The sequence below is a fragment of the Trichoplusia ni genome, chromosome 7, assembly GCF_003590095.1.
Source record: "Trichoplusia ni isolate ovarian cell line Hi5 chromosome 7, tn1, whole genome shotgun sequence".
Classification (NCBI taxonomy): domain Eukaryota; kingdom Metazoa; phylum Arthropoda; class Insecta; order Lepidoptera; family Noctuidae; genus Trichoplusia; species Trichoplusia ni.
The window spans coordinates 6,712,288-6,731,133 of NC_039484.1; the positions used below are offsets into that span (position 1 = coordinate 6,712,288).

Consider the following 18,846-nt stretch of genomic DNA (forward strand, 5'->3'; position numbering starts at 1 on the left):
AGTTGATTTTCTAAATAAGGTCCAATGTTAATTAATTGGTATTAAGCCCTGTAATTCTATAGCATGTGAATAAAAGAATCACCACGTTAAGTGGCCACGTTGTATTTAGTGGATACATGAAAATGTCATTCGTTAGACATTCAGAAGAATGTCTTCTTGTGTAGGAGAAACAAGCATGGTATTTTGGGTAAAAAAGGAAAATAAAAATAAAAACAAAAAATAAACATTATTTTGACTATAATTCAATAAAAATGCAGATGGAAATAAGGAAACTTACAAGAAAATGTCATAATTAAGCTTTATACTTAATTTTTGTCCATAAGAAAATAGAATACATAGTAGTCGCTTTTTGGAAGATTAACTTACGATTGGAATTAAATTAAAAAAATTAAATACTTAATTACAAGTGTCGTAGGTACTAAACTAAACTGTTATATTATATGACTCATGATATATTACTAACATTAAGTTACAAGACATCGTACAACTTAAATGTTGGTATAAATACAAAAGAAATTAAATTAATCAGTTTTTTAATGGTTTATAATTTGTAATGAACTGATAATAAATAATAATCGTGATCTTTATGAACGCTTAAAACTAAAAATTCCTTAACATTAGGTACAAAATTATTATCTTGTGGTCACCATGCAACGACTCGCTAAGAAAGGGAGAAAAACTGAAACTAAAAATAGTAAAACAAAATAAAAAATACCATCTCGGTTCTATAAAGCTGAATAATAATTAAACACAAAACCAGTATTGGTCAAATGTCGTTTTATTGTAATATATTAAAAACTCGTAGATCTGACATGTAACAAAAATATCTTCGATATGTGGCGCGAGGATACAGTCTCTTGGTAGAATTGATAGCATACGATGGTTCTATCAGAATTTCTCCTAATCACTTACATTGGTCCCTTAATTAAAAGTTTAAACTTTGTTTTATATAAATATTATAAAATATCACACTTTAAATTCAAAAGAAAACTATGCTACTTGGAAACTAATCACTTAGCTCTGTCAAAGTAGGACTAAAGTAATAACTGTGCCAATTTGAATATTATATTCAAAAGGAGACAATAAATAAACAATAATCTATCTCGATCAACTAAAAATTAAATAAATCGATTTATCTCGTATTAGTAAAAGGCACACTTTAGCGGAGCGCGGGCGAGCGGCAGCGCCCCGCCCGCGCCCCGCGCGGCGACCGCTCGCCGACAACAATTGTATAAACATGTTTCATATATTATTGTGTCATATCTTTTTACAGGTTTAACGTTACGAGAGCTCAGGAGTTCGGCGGGCGAGTGCTCGATCCCAAAGGTTTTTGCGATGCAGGCGCGAGCAGCGAGGACTCGGCGCGACCAATAAAAAAATAATCACCAAAACTCGGAACCTGTTTGGAGCCGCATCTCGCCCTCCCCGCACGAGGCAAAATGAAAAAGACCTCAGCGAAGAAGCCGAGCGCGGCTACGCCGAGATCCTAAAGTTCTCAGATGGGCTGCGGATGAGATCACTAGCGGTGTCGTCTAGCTAACTGCGGTAATCGTGCGACAAGCTGCCACAAATGAGCACTTTCGGTTTCAACTGTGAGATAACTTTATTGTATTGGAGGTTAATTAATGTGGCATAATTCAATGCACTGGCCCACCGAGCTACCGAATTGTTGGTCGGCTGATTCTGTCCGTAGCGTGTATATAAGTACCGGTATTAAAATAGCAATATTTGAGTTCAGGTGCAGAATCAGTCGAGTTTGGAGTTTAGTAACGAGCCACGTCCCGTCGACGCGGGCCTCGTCCGTATGCGGTGCGGCATCGCAGCTGCTTGCTACAAAATAAAATAATTATTACAGTTAAAGAGACTCAAAATAAATAATAAATTATTATCTTAAACCCTTAAAAATAGATCACGAGCGCCTTCTCGCGGTACAGTACCGAGCGCGGATAGGCAGTACGAAATAAATAAAATGTTCTATAAGCTAACTTTACAGAGACCACCGCTCGGCGGAGGATCATCGGGAAGACTTCCGCGAGCTACACAATAAATATCTAATATTATAAGGTGCCATTTACAAGTGCGTGCCGATAACTAAAAAATGTAGGTACAAAACCACTATACTTCACACCGCAAACTTTCGAGACGCCAGAAAACACTTCGATTCGTTAACTTTATAAATTACAAGGCGAAGTAGCAAAATAGCATCGACAAAATGGAGATCATTCGTTGAGCGGGTGTGCGTGTGCGCGAGGCGCGACGAGCGGGACGTCGCTCGGGCGCTGGCTGGAAGACGTCGAGTAGGCACTAAGGTGACGGACGATCCTTAAGCTAAGTTCGGTATAAGTTAACTTAGGACTAGGCGAACGCGGGGCCCTAGGCGATGACGAGATCTCCGAACGCCGATGAGAGACGGTTGAACACGGGGAGTCGCTCTTCTTCGGGGTCAGGAGATTGTGCACGGCGGAACGCAAATGCAGTTGCATGCGCAGGAGGAGACATCGCGGGCGGCGACTGCGGTGCCATTGGAGACTGCGGCGACTGCGGCGCCAGCGGCGAGTGCGGCGAGCGCGGAGAGCGGGAGCCGTCACTCATGTAGGACGCCAGCGAGCCGCCAGACGACAGCGAGGCCAGCGAGCCTCCCGGGGACGGCGGCTCGCGGCGCCGCGCCTCCTCCGCGTTGTGCACGAAGTGGCAGCGCGGCCCGTAAGGACAGAAGCCCACCGAGTGGAAGGTGCGGCACAGCTCTGTCTTGTACTTGGGGTGGCGCTGTAAGTTGCGCAGCTCTCGCATTCCATGTGCAAACTGGCATTTATCACCGTATTTGCAAACACCAGCTTCTTCGAAGGGTCTGCAAAGTTCGGTCTTGTATCTGCTAGTGGCTGGTGGTGGTGGCGCAGGTTCGCTAGTGGTGCGCTCGAGCCGGCGGTGGCCCAGGCGGTCAAGTAGGCCGGCGAGAGCGCGGTGTGCTGGTACAGAGGCTGCGCGGGAGAGGACGGGATGCTGTTCCCAGTTGACGCCGCCAGAAACCGCTCCGCCTCCTACTGGTCCGAGGGATGCTCCCAGTGTGTTCATTGTCTGCACTGGTCGAGATTGGTTCTGAAAAATGATAATAACAATTGTTTGAATGATGCATCAGCCGTACGTAATTAATCTATTAGTTTGTCAAAATTATTGAAATTCATGTTATTTCAAATAATGTGTAATTGCATGAATGTTTTTGGTACACAGATTCTCTAGAAGGGCCTGGTACCTGCTACGATAGCAAAAAACCAATCCCGTACGATGGTTTCATCGACTACCTGCTCAGATTCATCTCCTTTAACTAATGGTCTCCCCAAGTTAAAATGGTTAATACTACCAATTAAGCGAACTTAAAAATAATGGCTTCGGGCCCGGGGGGTGTCTGATTTTAATGTTAAGTATATTAAACGACGAGCGGTACCTATCCCGTCATGAATTATTTATTTCAGTAAATTTCCCAATTCTCGTCAATATTCTCCCTTTCTAGAGGTGTGAATGTTTAGTGATGTAAATTTGTAAAGTATCTTTTGTTTTCGCAGAGCGACGAACCTGAAGTTACAGAGCATCACCATAACAATGCTGGCGTTCACGCGAGAGGCAGTTGACACGGGCGCGGCTACAATCGCGATGATTGTGCACTATTGTTTAGGCATCGACTGTCGCCTCTATGACGGACATAATTGTTGTCGAGGAATTTAACGACACTTCTTTTCAAAAGGGCAATGGCCGCACTATTTCTTAATGTCAATATGAATTTTGATCTAAGGTCCTCATAAGATTTTTGGTGCTGCACTATTTTACTTAGGTAGGTGCAAATAATTTAGACTGATAAATGTCCGTTTTAGTAAATCTTTAGCGAGACAAGTTTAGCCCGAAGGTCGGATTGGATTGGAGCTCGACGCGGAACACGAGCTCTATACATAATGTATGATACGCCGCATCTTGTATGCGGCCTCAATCGATGTGAATGACACGTCATTGTATATTCTATTCGCCTCCACGTCGTCCGGGGATCGTAAACACGCAAACACTCAAACACTTGTGTTTTGGAATACAGTGGACAAATTATTATCTATCTGTACTCTTTGTTCATATATGGCTAATAAATGTTAAGCTCGTATGTATCTTAAGCATTAAATTGAATTAGTAAACCAAATAAATAATCAGCGGTATCTACCAGTACTGGTCTTTATTACAACAAAAATAACTCGATATACCCTCTTACTAATAGCTCACAGCCGACAAAGTCTGTACTAGACGCTAAGTCTTGCGGTTAGCAGCAAACGGTAGGTAAACAATTACACACGAATGCTTTTAGTGGTGTATGAGCACCTATTGTTCACTATGTGGGCAATAGCCGACTATTCTTAAGTTGCTTCTGCGCACTAGCTATAAGTCCTTCACGAGAGATTGTTCTTACCTTGTCCACAAACCTTTAAGGTATTTGCTTATAGACAGTCAGAACATAAAGGCAACGAAAATATATTTTCGTCCTTTTATAATATGTAGAGAGAGCTGTAGCTTAATGAATTAAAAAGACAATACTATAGTTAAGGCGAAAGTGAAGCACACAAATGAGCGTACAGTTGCGGGTGAAATGTTGCAGTGAAAAGCCAGGGGTTAAATTGGTGGCGGCCAAGTGTCGACGGAAAACGGTTGAGGCGTAATTAGAGAGTTATCAGAGCGGAACATTGGTTAAACGCTGCTTTCCATCGGACGTTGCGCTCGCGCAACCGAGCTTCAGGGAAAATCACTGTCGATTTCAAATGGCTGCGGTCATTGCGTTCGAAGCTGAGGGCAATCAGCCGGTGGGGAGTACACCACGAATGCCAGCCGTACAGCGCCTTCCATGTTATATTAACACATGTTAAGACATTGGCTCTACGTCATCAGTTTACATGATCGGGGCAACAAACTAATCCATAACACAGTAACGGGTGTTTGTTTGGTAAATATAATTTTGGGTAAAGTCTGGTAAACCGAACGTTTCCAAGATCCGGGCGCAGTTCGCGCCTCACGCCTCATGCAGCTATGTGTGCTGTTATGGTTAGCGTGCGAGGCTGTCAACGTGACAAACACGCCGACCGCTCGAGCCAATGTGTTTGCGCTCCTCGTTATTATGGCGGTACCAGATTGCATAATGTACTATGACCAGGCTATTTTAAGCGTTGCTCTAAGTAACCTATTACTTACACCATTTTAAGAAGAAAATCAACAACATTCAAAATTGTATGCTGGTTAAAAATGTTTATCTATCTCCGTAATGTGCAGCCATTAAAAACCACGCGTAAGGGACATAACAGATATCACAATTTACAAATTTAATCTACTGTAAACAAAACATTATCATGTTTAACGACTCGAAAATATACACTTATACACAAAGACAGCTAAACTCAACATACTCAACTGAATATTGCTGTGAAAACTGAAAATATTGCAGGCAGTAAGGTTATCGAACTCAAAGCAACTCACAACGCGGTTGCTCGCATATTTACGTTGGCAATCATCGAAAATTTACACCTCTGCTATTCTGGCAATGCTTCTCAAACTCAAGCTCTTGCTAAATATACATTATTCTTTCTAGATAACCTTTAAGAGCAATGGCACTTAATAACAAATAACTTAGCTCTGGATTACGTGCTTTCAGCAGAATTACAGAATTACAGATCTTAGAAAAAAGCAAATTGTTGCTATTATTGAGTAAGACGAATGTCGTCACTCAAACCACTATTTGTTAACCATTTAGAAATATAACCTATGAATTCACAATACAATGACGCGACCTGACCTTTATTGCAACAATTACAAATACTATCTTTGTATAAAGTATCTTTGTGGTCAGCTTACTAGGCAGTCGTTAGTATCACATCGTAACGAGCGTAAATTCGAATCATTAAGACAAAGTGCCTCGCGACAATTGATACAACCGTATAACTCAAACAAGAGAACTGCTTAATTGAATGTTAATTGGTTCTAATCAAATGCGTTCTATATTTAAATGAACTTTTAACGATTTAAAACTCTTCACTGTCTCAGTGCTAAACTCTTCTTATACAAGGGTGTTTCTCTTATTAAAATCCTACTTCTACCCATAAAACAAAATGGCCGTTGTGCTTTAAAGTATTCTCCTATTAGAAGTGGTCCATTTCTCTGAGGAGGCAAGCGAGGGTCTTGGCGATTGATCCCATCACGTTTATTGAATGATTGCGCGAAAACGATCGCAGACGAGATGTTGCGGTCCCCTCTGACAGAGACCTAACAACAACAATCCCAATAATGACCACAGTAGTCATTAACCTTTCAGTGGTTGACGTTGCCCCTTTATTTCACACATAATGTCGTTTATTTCAGTTTGCATACAATGCGTCGCTGAGAATTGTTACTTTTCCTGTTGTTATAATAATTGATGCAATAGAGATTTCCCTCAAATCATCGGACATTCAAATAAGCGCTTGTACACACTCACGCGAAATCGTGAACAATGGATGAATATTATGTGATTCACGCAATGCTACACCACACCGCTGAGCGGAGCGAAGCGTACTTACAACTTACTCATTTATCTCAAACACTTGTTGTTATTTAGTTTTCAGGAGTAAACGACTAGTTTGTGATATTTATAACTTCACAACAGACATTTCCAATCATATTAAAATAACTAACAAGTAACCAACTAGTACAACGCTCCCCCACATAGTTAAGAGACCCATTTTAAACGGATACCCGCCATGTGATGTGGAACGATGTTACAGTAGTGTCATTTAATAACTTTACATATAACGCGTTATGTAGTATACTTAGCAAATAAACCAGTATTGAGAAATCACGTCTTTCTATTACCATCGAACTCCTACAAGCAAATCTGAACTTTTAAATCTAGAACATATGGCAATGTTTATGACAATGTGACTTCCATAAAATGTGAAAGTGAGCGATTAATTGCCATTAAAATAATTGCAGGCACCAGAGCCTTTTTAGTTTTCTCAGTTTATATGCCAACTGAGTCAATAGATAATCTCAATGAATTTGTAGAATGTTTAAGTGAGATAAATGCTGTCATAGAAAACAGTGGTATTGATGCAGTTTACGTCCTTGGTGACTTTAACGCACAACCTAGGAGTCTGTTTGGTACAGAATTACTAAACTTTACATCTGAATTGCAATGGCGGTGCGCTGACATCCAACTACTTGGTATTAATTCCAACACGTTTACGTTCCTAAGTGATGCTCATGGATCTACTAGCTGGTTGGACCATTGCGTGGTAACAGACGCAGCTTGGAAAACAATTAAGAAAATTCGTGTAATGTATGACGTCTCGTGGTCTGATCACCTACCTTTGTTAATAACGTCCGATATCAATGTATTGAGATCGAAAGTCACTCCTGAAGTAAAAAAATGTAATAAGGTAATATGGGGGTATAGAAATTTAGAGCAAATTAAATCATACTCATTATTTTGTAATAATAAGTTGAAGAATATAGATTTTCCGATCGACTTTACTGATTGTTGTAATAATTCATGTAATAACTTGGAACATCAAGTAATTTTAGATAGTTTATATAAGGAAATAATTGATATCCTTAGCTCAGGTGCTATATCAACTTATAATGAGAAGAAGAAAGAAGGTCACAACCAGTGTAAACCAGGTTGGAACAAATATGTAAAAGCTGCACATGAACAAGCGCGTCTTGCCTTTCAAAAGTGGACCTTGATTAATAAACCAAGGAATGGATTTTGGTTTAACAACATGGTTGAAACTAGAAAAAAATTTAAGAAGAAATTGAAATGGTGTCAGAATAATAAAGATCAAATAAATATGAATACTATTGCTAATCATCATAAATGTAAACATTTTGGAAATTTTTGGAAATCAACAAATCAATTGAACCCTAAGCAAAGTTTGCCCGCAAGTGTAGATGGAGTAGATGAACCCAGTAAGATTGCAAATATATTTACTAAACTGTTTCAAGTAAAATCGTCTCTCGGTCCATCTTTTTCTGGATCGAATGTTACGGGAGAACCGGGAGGTGAGCCTACCAGGTTTTCGGCTAAGGAAATAGTTACAGTTATAAAATTTTTAAAAAAGGGAAAGTCACCCGGTCATGATAGTCTTTCATTGGAACATTTAAAATATGCAGGTAAGCACTTGCCTAGAGTTCTGGCCATGTTTTTTAGTTTATGTGCCTGTCATTCCTATCTCCCAGCAGACTTGGTCAAGACGATAGTTGTTCCAATAATTAAGAATAAGACTGGTGATACGAGCGACAAGAACAACTATAGGCCTATTTCCTTAGCCACTATAATAGCCAAAGTATTGGACGGTTTGATTGATCGACAGTTGAGTATGCATTTAAAATTGCATGACGCTCAGTTTGGCTTCAAACGACACTTGTCAACAGAAACTGCTATCCTCTGTCTCAAGCATACCGTTCAATACTACACGGCTAGGAAAACACCTGTGTACGCTTGTTTCCTGGATCTCTCAAAAGCATTTGATCTAGTATCATATGATAGTCTATGGAAGAAACTTCGACAAAACACCAACCTTCCTAACGACCTCATTCAACTATTACAGTACTGGTATAATAATCAGTACAATCATGTTAAATGGGCAGGTGTACTGTCGGATGCGTATAGATTGGAATGTGGGGTGAGGCAAGGTGGTCTTAGCTCGCCCAACCTTTTCAACCTCTACATGAATGAGTTAATACAGGAACTCAGCAATGCCAATATCGGATGCTCCGTTGATGGGCAGTGTGTTAATAACATCAGTTACGCGGACGATATGGTATTGCTGAGCCCTTCGATTAACGCCCTTAGGAGACTAATCCGTATCTGTGAGGATTATGCGGTGGTTCATGGGCTCAGGTACAACTCATCTAAGAGTGAACTGTTGGTTTTCAAGGCCGACGGTAACAAAAGTTACAAGACAATTCCACCAGTAACTTTAGGAGGTAGTCCACTCAACAGAGTCACTCGGTTTAAGTACCTGGGTCACTGGGTCACCGATGATCTTACTGATGATACGGATTTGGATAGAGAGCGCAGAGCGTTGGCCGTAAGGTGTAACATGCTAGCTCGTAGATTTGCACGATGTACAAGGGATGTTAAAGTTACTCTGTTTAGGGCATATTGCCAATCTTTGTACACGTGTGCCCTATGGGTCAATTACACTAAACGGTCTTTCAATGCTCTGCGGATCCAATACAATAATGCCTTCAGAGTACTTTTGGGACTACCGCGATTTTGTAGCGCATCAGGGATGTTCGCTGATGCAGGTGTTCCTGACTTTGGTTCACTTGTGAGACAGCGTTCAGCATCACTGATGCGGAGAGTACGCGATAGTTCTAACAGTCGGGTTGCTATTGTAGCTGGTCATGTAGATAGCCCCATAATGTGGCGCTGCATGACCAGACATCGACCAGCATTTAGTTATATAAAATAATATTTAATTAATTCTAGAGTAGTTTTCTGTTTAGAATTTATGTTATACATAACTATGGACTATTATAAAATAAGTCTGAAATAAATATTATTATTATTTGTATCTCTTTATAGTCACGGGATCACTTCATGTGAAGAGACCCGGTCCTTTTTAAAGGCTTGCACGGGGACACAGGTCCAACATGTAGAGGCCTTGTTGAGAATTTTAATCTAATATGTGACGGGGTATCTACTAGGGATCATTCATCTCCGCTCTATGGGAGAACGGACATGAAGAATCCAAAGTAGATACAAAACTATTGCAAGAATGTGTGTATGAACAATTAGGCTATTATATTATGATAAGTTATGTGGACCAGTTAGTTGGATTTTCCAGAAAACTATGACACCTGCCTCTCTACACATGGTAATGTAAATAAATTGGCAGGCGGTGACTCGCCGCTCACTAGATGGGCCCCCTATGATACCGTCACGATTGACAGCAGGTGGGCAACACCAGTGCGAGCGGCTAGGGGTGTAGAGAGGTGCGACACCGATTTCACCATCGCGGGCTACAGACCCGGAGCGGGTTTCCTCGTTATTACGCCATTAGACACTTCCACCCCCGAGCATATAGCTCTAGCGACCCCTCTCTAGCCAGCCAGTTAAGGCAAGAAAGAGCTGGGAGTCCCCATAAAGAGTGACCCCCTGGGGCATTCAGGTTCCGTTGTGTCGCTACTCACAAACAGCTCGCCACAAGCTGCCCTGCGGATGTATGCTCCTACATAGACCTTCAGATACATTTTTTATTTATATCTCAAGGTTTGAAAAAGCATACTAATATGCCCTCTGGTCTTGCGTTATTCCCATGGAGAGAGAGAACGACTAGCCCCGAGGGGTTTATTATTATTATTATTATTGCGACACATTTAATTATTTTAAATGAGTCGAGCACCTATCCTGTTATTAACATGTTTCAGAAATATTACATAAAGGTAGTTATTAGGGTACAAGACATCTGAAAGTAATGATGTCTTATTATTTGTGCGTTAGGTTGAAGTGCGGTATGAATATGTAAAGGTATCTACAGCAGTTCACATAGTGAGCGACTGTTAGATGAGTAAGACCGGACGCCGGTCGTACCGCACGCATGCAGATGGGCAGCACGCCGTGATTGCAATGCGAGAACACACCGGCTAAGGTATAAATGCCATCACATGTCAACCGCTCCTCTTTATTTATATTACGGACACCTACCAAACGATTGTCCGATGGTTTATTATATTAGACGAAACAATGGAAATGTATTTGAAGAAGTAGGTAATCATTAACATAGCGAAAAGGAAATCACGTATACTGGAGACGGGTCTCAAGAATTCTTAAAATAGCCTTTTTTGTTGTGTTTTCCTAGTAAGCTAAATCAATATGCGGCAATGATCCAATCGCGGTTTGATATGAGGTTTAAACGCTTTATATTATGTTGTAAGACGTTGATTTGAGTGGGCCTGGCGTCTGACTATCTTAACAGACGTTCACCTCGGCGTCGCGGCGACGCAAGGCGCTGGCGTCGGTACGGGTGCCATGTTTATTGCGCGCGCGCCATAAAGCTTGCGACTCGAGGTGGAGCGGCCGTAAAGCAAATGTCAACAAAGAGCTTCGTTCAAGTCGAGTATGTTTACCCCCCGGCCGCTCAAAGCAGAGGAAGCGTCCCCCGGACGGTCCGCTTTTAGCACCTCCTTATTTATAGATGCAACAAGACAACGCCGTCTTGGGGTTGATTTGCAAAACGGACAGGTAAACAATTTGTACAAGATGATCGTTTCGAGTCGCCCAGGCCTCGGAATAGACTATATGTAATGTACGTTTGTGTTGTGGCAACTATCTATGCCGCGTAGCTAGCTCTAACGTCATGACAACGGATCATTGTGTAGCGGTCATTAGTGACAAGCTGTTGGCCCTTACGTCAACCGCGAGTCTAGTTGCAACAATTCCTTTGTCCATGTAATTTTTATTGTTGCGTCACACTACCGGGTTTTACTTTCTCTACAAATTGTACGACACATTTATATGACTCATAGATTATTATGAAAAGCATTTTCTGTGACTAATATGTAGTTGATCTTTTTAGTCACCATGTAAGAAAAGGAACTTCGTTGAAATCCCAGAGGCGCAGGGAAAAACACATACAATTTTGTCTCTAGCAAAAAACGAAGGGAATTTACTGAAATACGTATTTTTACTGTTGTTAATCTTATTGTGGCTTGTTGATACTAAAACTATATCTGCCGGTTAGAAGGCTAAATCGCAACAGCGGTCTATACTTAATTAAAATAAGATCTAGATAACTTACGGTTATCGTCATTTCATCTAGGTCGTAATCGGGTCTCACCTGTAAAATAAAGAAAACACAAATAAGTACTGGAATATGTAGAAGAAACATTTTATAAGTATAAAGGATATTTATAAAGCCCTAAGGAAATAATTAGGTAGAATCAAGTTTTGTACGTATTATTTTAAACCGTATCATGAGGCGCATAACTAAAAGAAATACTAGGAGCTGTATTAGCTTTAACAATGTGGTACCAATGTGTACAACCCCAATATATCTAACGCGTATACTTAACCGGTCTCCATTGAAAGCGATAGCACTTCCTATAAGAAAGTAAAACGTACTCGGCTAGCCGTTCGGAAAGCTTACACAGTCGGCCCGATATAACTGAACTGATTACATGTATTTGACAAGACCTGATGTTTGCCAAAGCGATGGACTGCTTCTAATTGGTATAATTGCGAGAGTAATACAGCAATTACTGTTTTACTGGCATTTTATGATGTTTTTATTGCAACAGACATACACTTCATGGTTATAAAGTATCTGAGGTGTTATGCAAGCTTCTAATGAAACAGTTATGAAACTATTACGTTCGATATCGATATTAGACTATAATTGTATAAACTGCCTTAACATTACTCCTGTAAAATTGATAGTTATTTTAAATGTAATTTTAATAAAACGACATTAATATTTTTCGCTTCCGTTAATTAAATAAATACGTGTTATCTTTCTTAGCACGCAATTAACCAAGTTAGTTGAACGTTAGTGAATGACTGCCGACAACAGTGATATTACGCCACTGCTTGAGACGTGCGGTGTCACGACCCTAGCCGGTAATGGGAGACTCCGTTTCTAACGCAACTGGGTGATCTCTAATTGAACCCGGCAGCGAGTGAAGGTCTTGTGCGGATCACGAACTTAGCAACACAATCTTATTGTACCACCAGTTTTACAAACCTGATTGTTAATTCCCGAGATTTTTTCTAAAAGTTTCTCAAAATTACATAACAGCAAACTATGTCATACCTCAATGCTTTACAAGGTATCAAAACTTAGTATAAAGTTATTTTATTGACTTAGACAGAGTTCATGTAGGGTTAACTTCTTACTCATTTCCTTATAACAAGAATATTATGTATTAGTAATCACGTGTCAGTTGGGCACAAGTATTCGTGGCGCCTGGGTTTTGCGACGATCGTCGGGCTCGATCAACGAAGCAATCGGGGCCACTTGTGCTAATGAAACACTTCAATTGAATTGGGGACATTAATTCAGCAGGCGTATCGCGCTACTGTTTACATTGGTACCAAATAAAAATAGTCTGCTTCGCGTATGGAAAATAACGAGCAGATGACGAATAAAATAAATAGTGAGAAACTTAACAAGATCTTAAGTGTACAACAATTTATGGAGTTTTTGTGTATTAGTGAATACACAGCATAGGTACATGAGGTGTTAATTAGATGTGAGATAGGTAAGACGAGACAATGAACTCGGCAGCAAGGCCGCCGTACGAAATCATGGATATTTAAGCTTAATGTCTTTGTTAAACGGAGGCCAATTTAATTCGTCTGCGAGACATGTTTCGTAAAAGACTAACTTTTCGCAAAGTTATGGAGATAATATACACGATATTGTAAAATTCAACAATACATATATTAAAGTAAACCGACACTGGCCTTGGATAGCCACCTACTGATGTTGGTGGCTTACCTGTAGTGAACTCTTAAATGAGTCCTTACCCCAAAAATCCTGACATTTGCATAATAACATAAGTCAAATAAATTGTCTATTTATTGGTTAAGTTCTGTATTTATGGATTTTAGTTTAGATAACAAACGTGTAATAAGTCACTTTAGTAGAATGCTAACAATTATGAAACATTTTACTGTTTAATTTATTACAAGATTATCGTTAACGAGTTTGCCTTGTAATAACCGAATGCTTGTCTAGAAAACTCTGGTTTACATATTCATATCGAATTATTATGACTTGAATAGCAGGATCATAAATTTGTTAATGCAGGCATTTACTGTTGACCGCATATTATAATAAATTATTAATAACTAATAAAACATTTAAATCCCTTTACTCAAGATGCAATTAAATAACTTACTAGTGACTGGTCCATTGCTAATGGTACAACCTTAACCCACGGCCCTAATGGTGCAACATTTACAAGAGGACACAACTACTAACATCGTAAATGTTAATATCTAATTTATTAATGTGATACTGTTAATGAAATACAATCAAAAGAAGCAGTGTGTTAGCATCAAATATAACTTATTAGCTCTAAAAAGGTTGTCATATTAAGAAAGTAGAATGTTCTATAAGAAAAAAAAAAAGAAAATTCCAATTCTTATTGTGCAGCAAGAATTTAACACAAAAAATAATAAAACCTATAAAAACTTAAAAGCCAATTGACTAATATTGAAGACCCATCACGACCTTGAAGCTACAAAGAGTTCGCCGGCCAAATATTAATTAATTATTTATAACATAACTCGTTTGGCGAGTTCGTGGCTTGCGTGTTGATTCTCCACTCCACTTCAAGACGCGGATACTGGTCAGTATATACTAACTCATATGTGAGTAACTTTTAATGCAACAATGTTTTCGATCGTGAGAAAAGTTTAATAAATTTAGCACAAATTTTCTGGTAAATCGAAACACATTTTTTACAATAATAATGGTACATTCTGAACCTAACATTGCGGCTTTTATGCCTGTTCATAACTTACTGCAACACTGTTTGTCATTTTTTAATAGATGACAATGTAATTATAAAGAGCGATGTTACAGAGACATTAGGTTACGCGGATCTACGGTATGGTTAGTACAGCGTGATGCACGCGACTGCGACTGGTGTTGCAATCACATGTAGCGACTGTCACGCGACCTCTGTTTTGCAAGACATTTAATCGCTGGCATAAATGTTATCTTCACTTGGCCTATATTACACCCAGTCCCAAAATCATAAAAAGGTAGCATGTCAATTACATAGGAAAGTTAATGAAATCGCAGACAGACCTTTATATTAGAAGGTAATAATTAAACAAAAGATTACAAATTCTCTCGAAATATTCGTAGATGTTTAAAATATTCCTTTAGATGGCAGTTTTGTAAGTAGTTGACCTTTTATTTTTTGCAGTCCTCTTAAAGGTCTTACTGTAAGGAAAGTATTGAATAAAGGCTAAACGTAGAGGTCGAAAGCAATTAGAAAGACGAGTATAATACATATTATGCTCTTTTTATCTTCCGCGTTAGTGAAGACTCAACCATAATAATAAGTAAATCTTTTACGGATCAGGGGATAAGGATCTATTGATTGCCTAGAGACGTCCCTATATTTAATGATTTGCTTTAGTTAAATACAATAGGGTTCCCGGAAGTGCATCGTCGAAGGTCGGGACGCGGCGAGACGGCCTTGCCGGCGGCTGTGCTACTTTCTCCGGTGCAGATCCAAGAGCCCACGTGCGTTACGTATACTACACAAAACAATACACGTTCCACAGGCTCTGTTACGCCGACGCATTCTTTGGAACAGCTGACATAATCACCCAAAATTACTGCGTTTCTATACACAGTAAAGCGAAACAATTCAGATTACATTAGCATCGGTATCTTCAGCAGTGTAGTTATAAACGAAACCTTGGTCTCCAACTGTGACGAGACATTCTCTTTCCATAATTATGACCCACGCAGTTTCGTAAGATAAATACGTATCATGTAAACATGTAAGCGATATTTGAGAATTCAGATTTTTAAATATCTTTTTCTTGGCCGATTAAAATTAATGGATCCAGATTTGGCTCACACTTCTCCATGAGAATTCATGAGAGTTCGAATTAATCTGTGTGCGGTTGATTCTTTGTTAATTATCCTGAGATCAAACCCTCGAACAATCTCTATTCGTAATCAAAGGAGAAATAAGAAGTGAAATCAGTACCAGACTACCAAGGGATATGAACTGTCTAGAAGTTGCTGGTTAGCCTGTAAATCCTAGACGTCAGTAAATCGACAATACAAGAGCGCGAGTCCGAGACCAATAATAAAGCGCCTTTATGAATGCATTTTAAAGAAGCGACGAGGTTGTGAGGAGCAATTGGAACACTGATAATAAAAGGCGGCCACCAAATGTCAAATAGGACACTCTTACGTCTTGACCACGTTAAGGCAAGTGTAAAATTGCCTATTTGCGTGATCAGGTTTAAATGTGATTAGCGTGATGATATACGCAAAATTTCACAGCCATTTTCTTCTTTGACTAACAAACGTTACGTTGTGTTTAAAATGGGAGAAATCGAAGGTCTTGCGACGCAATGGTGGCGTATTGCAAGCGAGTTTCGGCAAGTGTTAGTAGGTACGTGCCGGTGCCGCGCCAGCAACCTCCGTCGTTGAGCAATATTTTCATAATTCACTGAAATAAGTATTCTATTGGCCACATTTACTCAGTTACCGATTCATCCAATTTTACGTCGAGCGCAATGACATAGATATTTTAATAAGAAATGATTTTTATGAGACAATATATTCTTTAAGTGATCGTAAGATGAGTAATACATAATAAATATTTAATCCTAACTTAACTACTCTGTTTGACTGAATTAGCAACACATTTTTATGTTTTTGATCGTAGCCGAGTACGTACTCTACCAACATTAAGTCAAGTCATAACAGTTAATGAGCAAACTCCGAGTGTGGGCAGATAACGTTGATTAACAACAACTGAAGAAAAACAAGAGATTGCAATTCTCAATTGTTTATAAACCATGAATTCGTGGTGTATTAAATAATTTACTTAACAAACTAGTAATATGTATAAAAGCGCGGTCCCAAGCCCAAATGCCAAAATGAATTTAATATGTATAAATATAGCAATCGGCATGTGTATTAATGTGAGTTGAAACACAATCAACGCTCGGTTGCCTCGTAGAGTAAGGTAAGTAGGTGTGTGAGCGGGTGACCTTCGTAGGAGGAGCAGGGGAATGGGCTCATCAACGCCGCTCTACCAGTCCACTCGTTTTTAAAATGGCTTTAATTAATTCAACTTTTGTGTTAACGTTCATAAATGTAAAGCGATACCTTCTGTTTTATTATGTTAGAATATTTTAAACATCAATTTTTAATTTGGTTTTGTATTTTAAATGTTAATTAATTCATATTATATTTTGGTTAGCGTGTTAAATGTACACGTTAATAGACCCTCCTCGACGTACGTTCATCAATTGACGGATTAAGTGCACAATAATTCCGCTCATTTAGGGTACAACTTTGGTGCGGGGTGGGAGCTGATGTCGCGGGGGGCAACGGAAGCGGTCCAACGTGCGGGACACATTGTGCGTGCGAACATGGCCTCCTCCGCTGGACGAACGTCTTCCTTCGCTAATTACTTGTTATTATGTCTCAAACAACAGATGTGCAACATCCGCTCCTAAGGCGCTTGATTTTTTTTTCAGCGCAAAATTACAGACATCTTCATTTTGTAGCAGAAATCTTGTTTCAAGGAATGATTTTGTTAGAACTAGCGAACTGTAACCCAAAGATAATGCTGAGTAGGGAGTTGGCTATAGATATAGTCCAGTCTGAATAAAAATCGAATTGTAGAGTTCGGGTCATGTTGAACTACAAAGGTAGTTCAAAACCCGCAAGTATTTGTACTGGTTGGCCTAGTAAGAAGTAATAGTGAGCAGTTCTATTACAAACAAAAATGGAGAACAAGCGGGCGATTACATCTAGTTTCACTTTCGTTGGAAGCGCATGCGGGTCAGCGCAGTGCATCGATGCGCTGGCGCCGCCCCTGCCGCGATCTCTGATGGCTTCGAGATGCGTTTATATAGACGTGACTCCTGAACACCACCGTTGAAACGGCGGTCACATAACAAAATGCAGAATCACACAATACTTAAGGAAAACTATTTTAAGACGCCTACGAGGAAAGAGCTCTACAAGCTGAACTTATTTTATCTGAACAATTTTTGAAAGATTCCTAAATTTAATTAGGCTGCATATTATAACCCTGGAATTTGTAAATAAAAACACTGATGAAACGTAACACAAGTTGAACAAACTGTCATTAAATAAGCTCTCGTGGTAGTGATATGGGCCGTCGCCGGGTCAGAACGAGATAACTTATGAACCGACTGTACTAGTTTCGGATAAGTTATCAATGTGCGTCATGATACGATTATTTTTAAAAGTTAGCCTACATACATGCATACATTAAAATCGTCGTGTTGAAAAAACGGGAACGTTGTTTTAATTATTCGGGTGTAGACGGCGATAGAAAGTCAGTACAATTACGTGAATCTTTATTCGTTATCGCAACCGTTTTCCACGGGTGCCGCTCATCGAAGCATGGCTTTCCACGTCATGGCATAGACCACCCCATTTGTCACGGTGATGCCTCTGCCCATCCACTTGCCATAGTCCACAGCTTTGTATGAGTTACACAATCATTTTACTATGTTCACAACCGGCATCTTATTTCAATTGCTAGTTTTTGAAACATCAGGTACGAAGTTTTATTAATAACGCTTGTTAGGTATTTGCATATTTATGTGTGTTTGCTAGACGTATTGAGAGACTTTGTACACTTCACGCTGAGTAACTGCGAGGAATAAATCACGCTATTGCTATATACCTGCGATTTTATCGTTAGGACGTTAGCTAGAAGCAAATAATAAAATAGCAGGTAAAGGTTAATTTATTATTTTGAGGCGGGGTAGCAGGGTACATTGCGGTGCACATTTCACGGGCCCTTGAACACGCAGGTACGCTACACTCGTGGTGAGCAGCGATGCGCGGACGCAGCGATTTGATAATGCACCGTATTGTTGCACAGAATGCAGTTAGGGCAAGTTCCACCTGTTTGGAACCTGTTATTTAGAACATCACGCTCACTGCGCTATTTAACTTATGATCAATGAATAAAACATTACATTAAAAAATTCAACAAGTACCTGTATAGACATAGCGTTATGAATTACAATGGTAGATAATAATTACAAATTAAAATTAGAAAGATTTTTTTAAAGGCTATCGTAAAAATAAATAAATA

General features: G+C 39.5%; 1 protein-coding gene across 2 annotated transcripts in view; it reads right to left on the bottom strand.

The window, feature by feature from the left end:
* Nucleotides 1-346: 346 nt before the first annotated feature.
* The window catches only part of LOC113496199 (protein TIS11), a 29,461-nt gene continuing 10,961 nt past the window's right edge, over nt 347-18,846 (bottom strand). The window contains exons 2-3 of one of the 2 annotated variants that reach the window (XM_026875358.1): nt 11,799-11,837; nt 347-3,096 (exon numbers count right to left, since the gene is read on the bottom strand). In XM_026875358.1, the coding sequence (XP_026731159.1) occupies nt 2,374-3,096; nt 11,799-11,837 (762 nt within the window). In that variant the 3' untranslated portion in view covers nt 347-2,373. The remainder of the gene's footprint in view (nt 3,097-11,798; nt 11,838-18,846) is intronic. The other variant, XM_026875359.1, reaches the window with a different exon arrangement.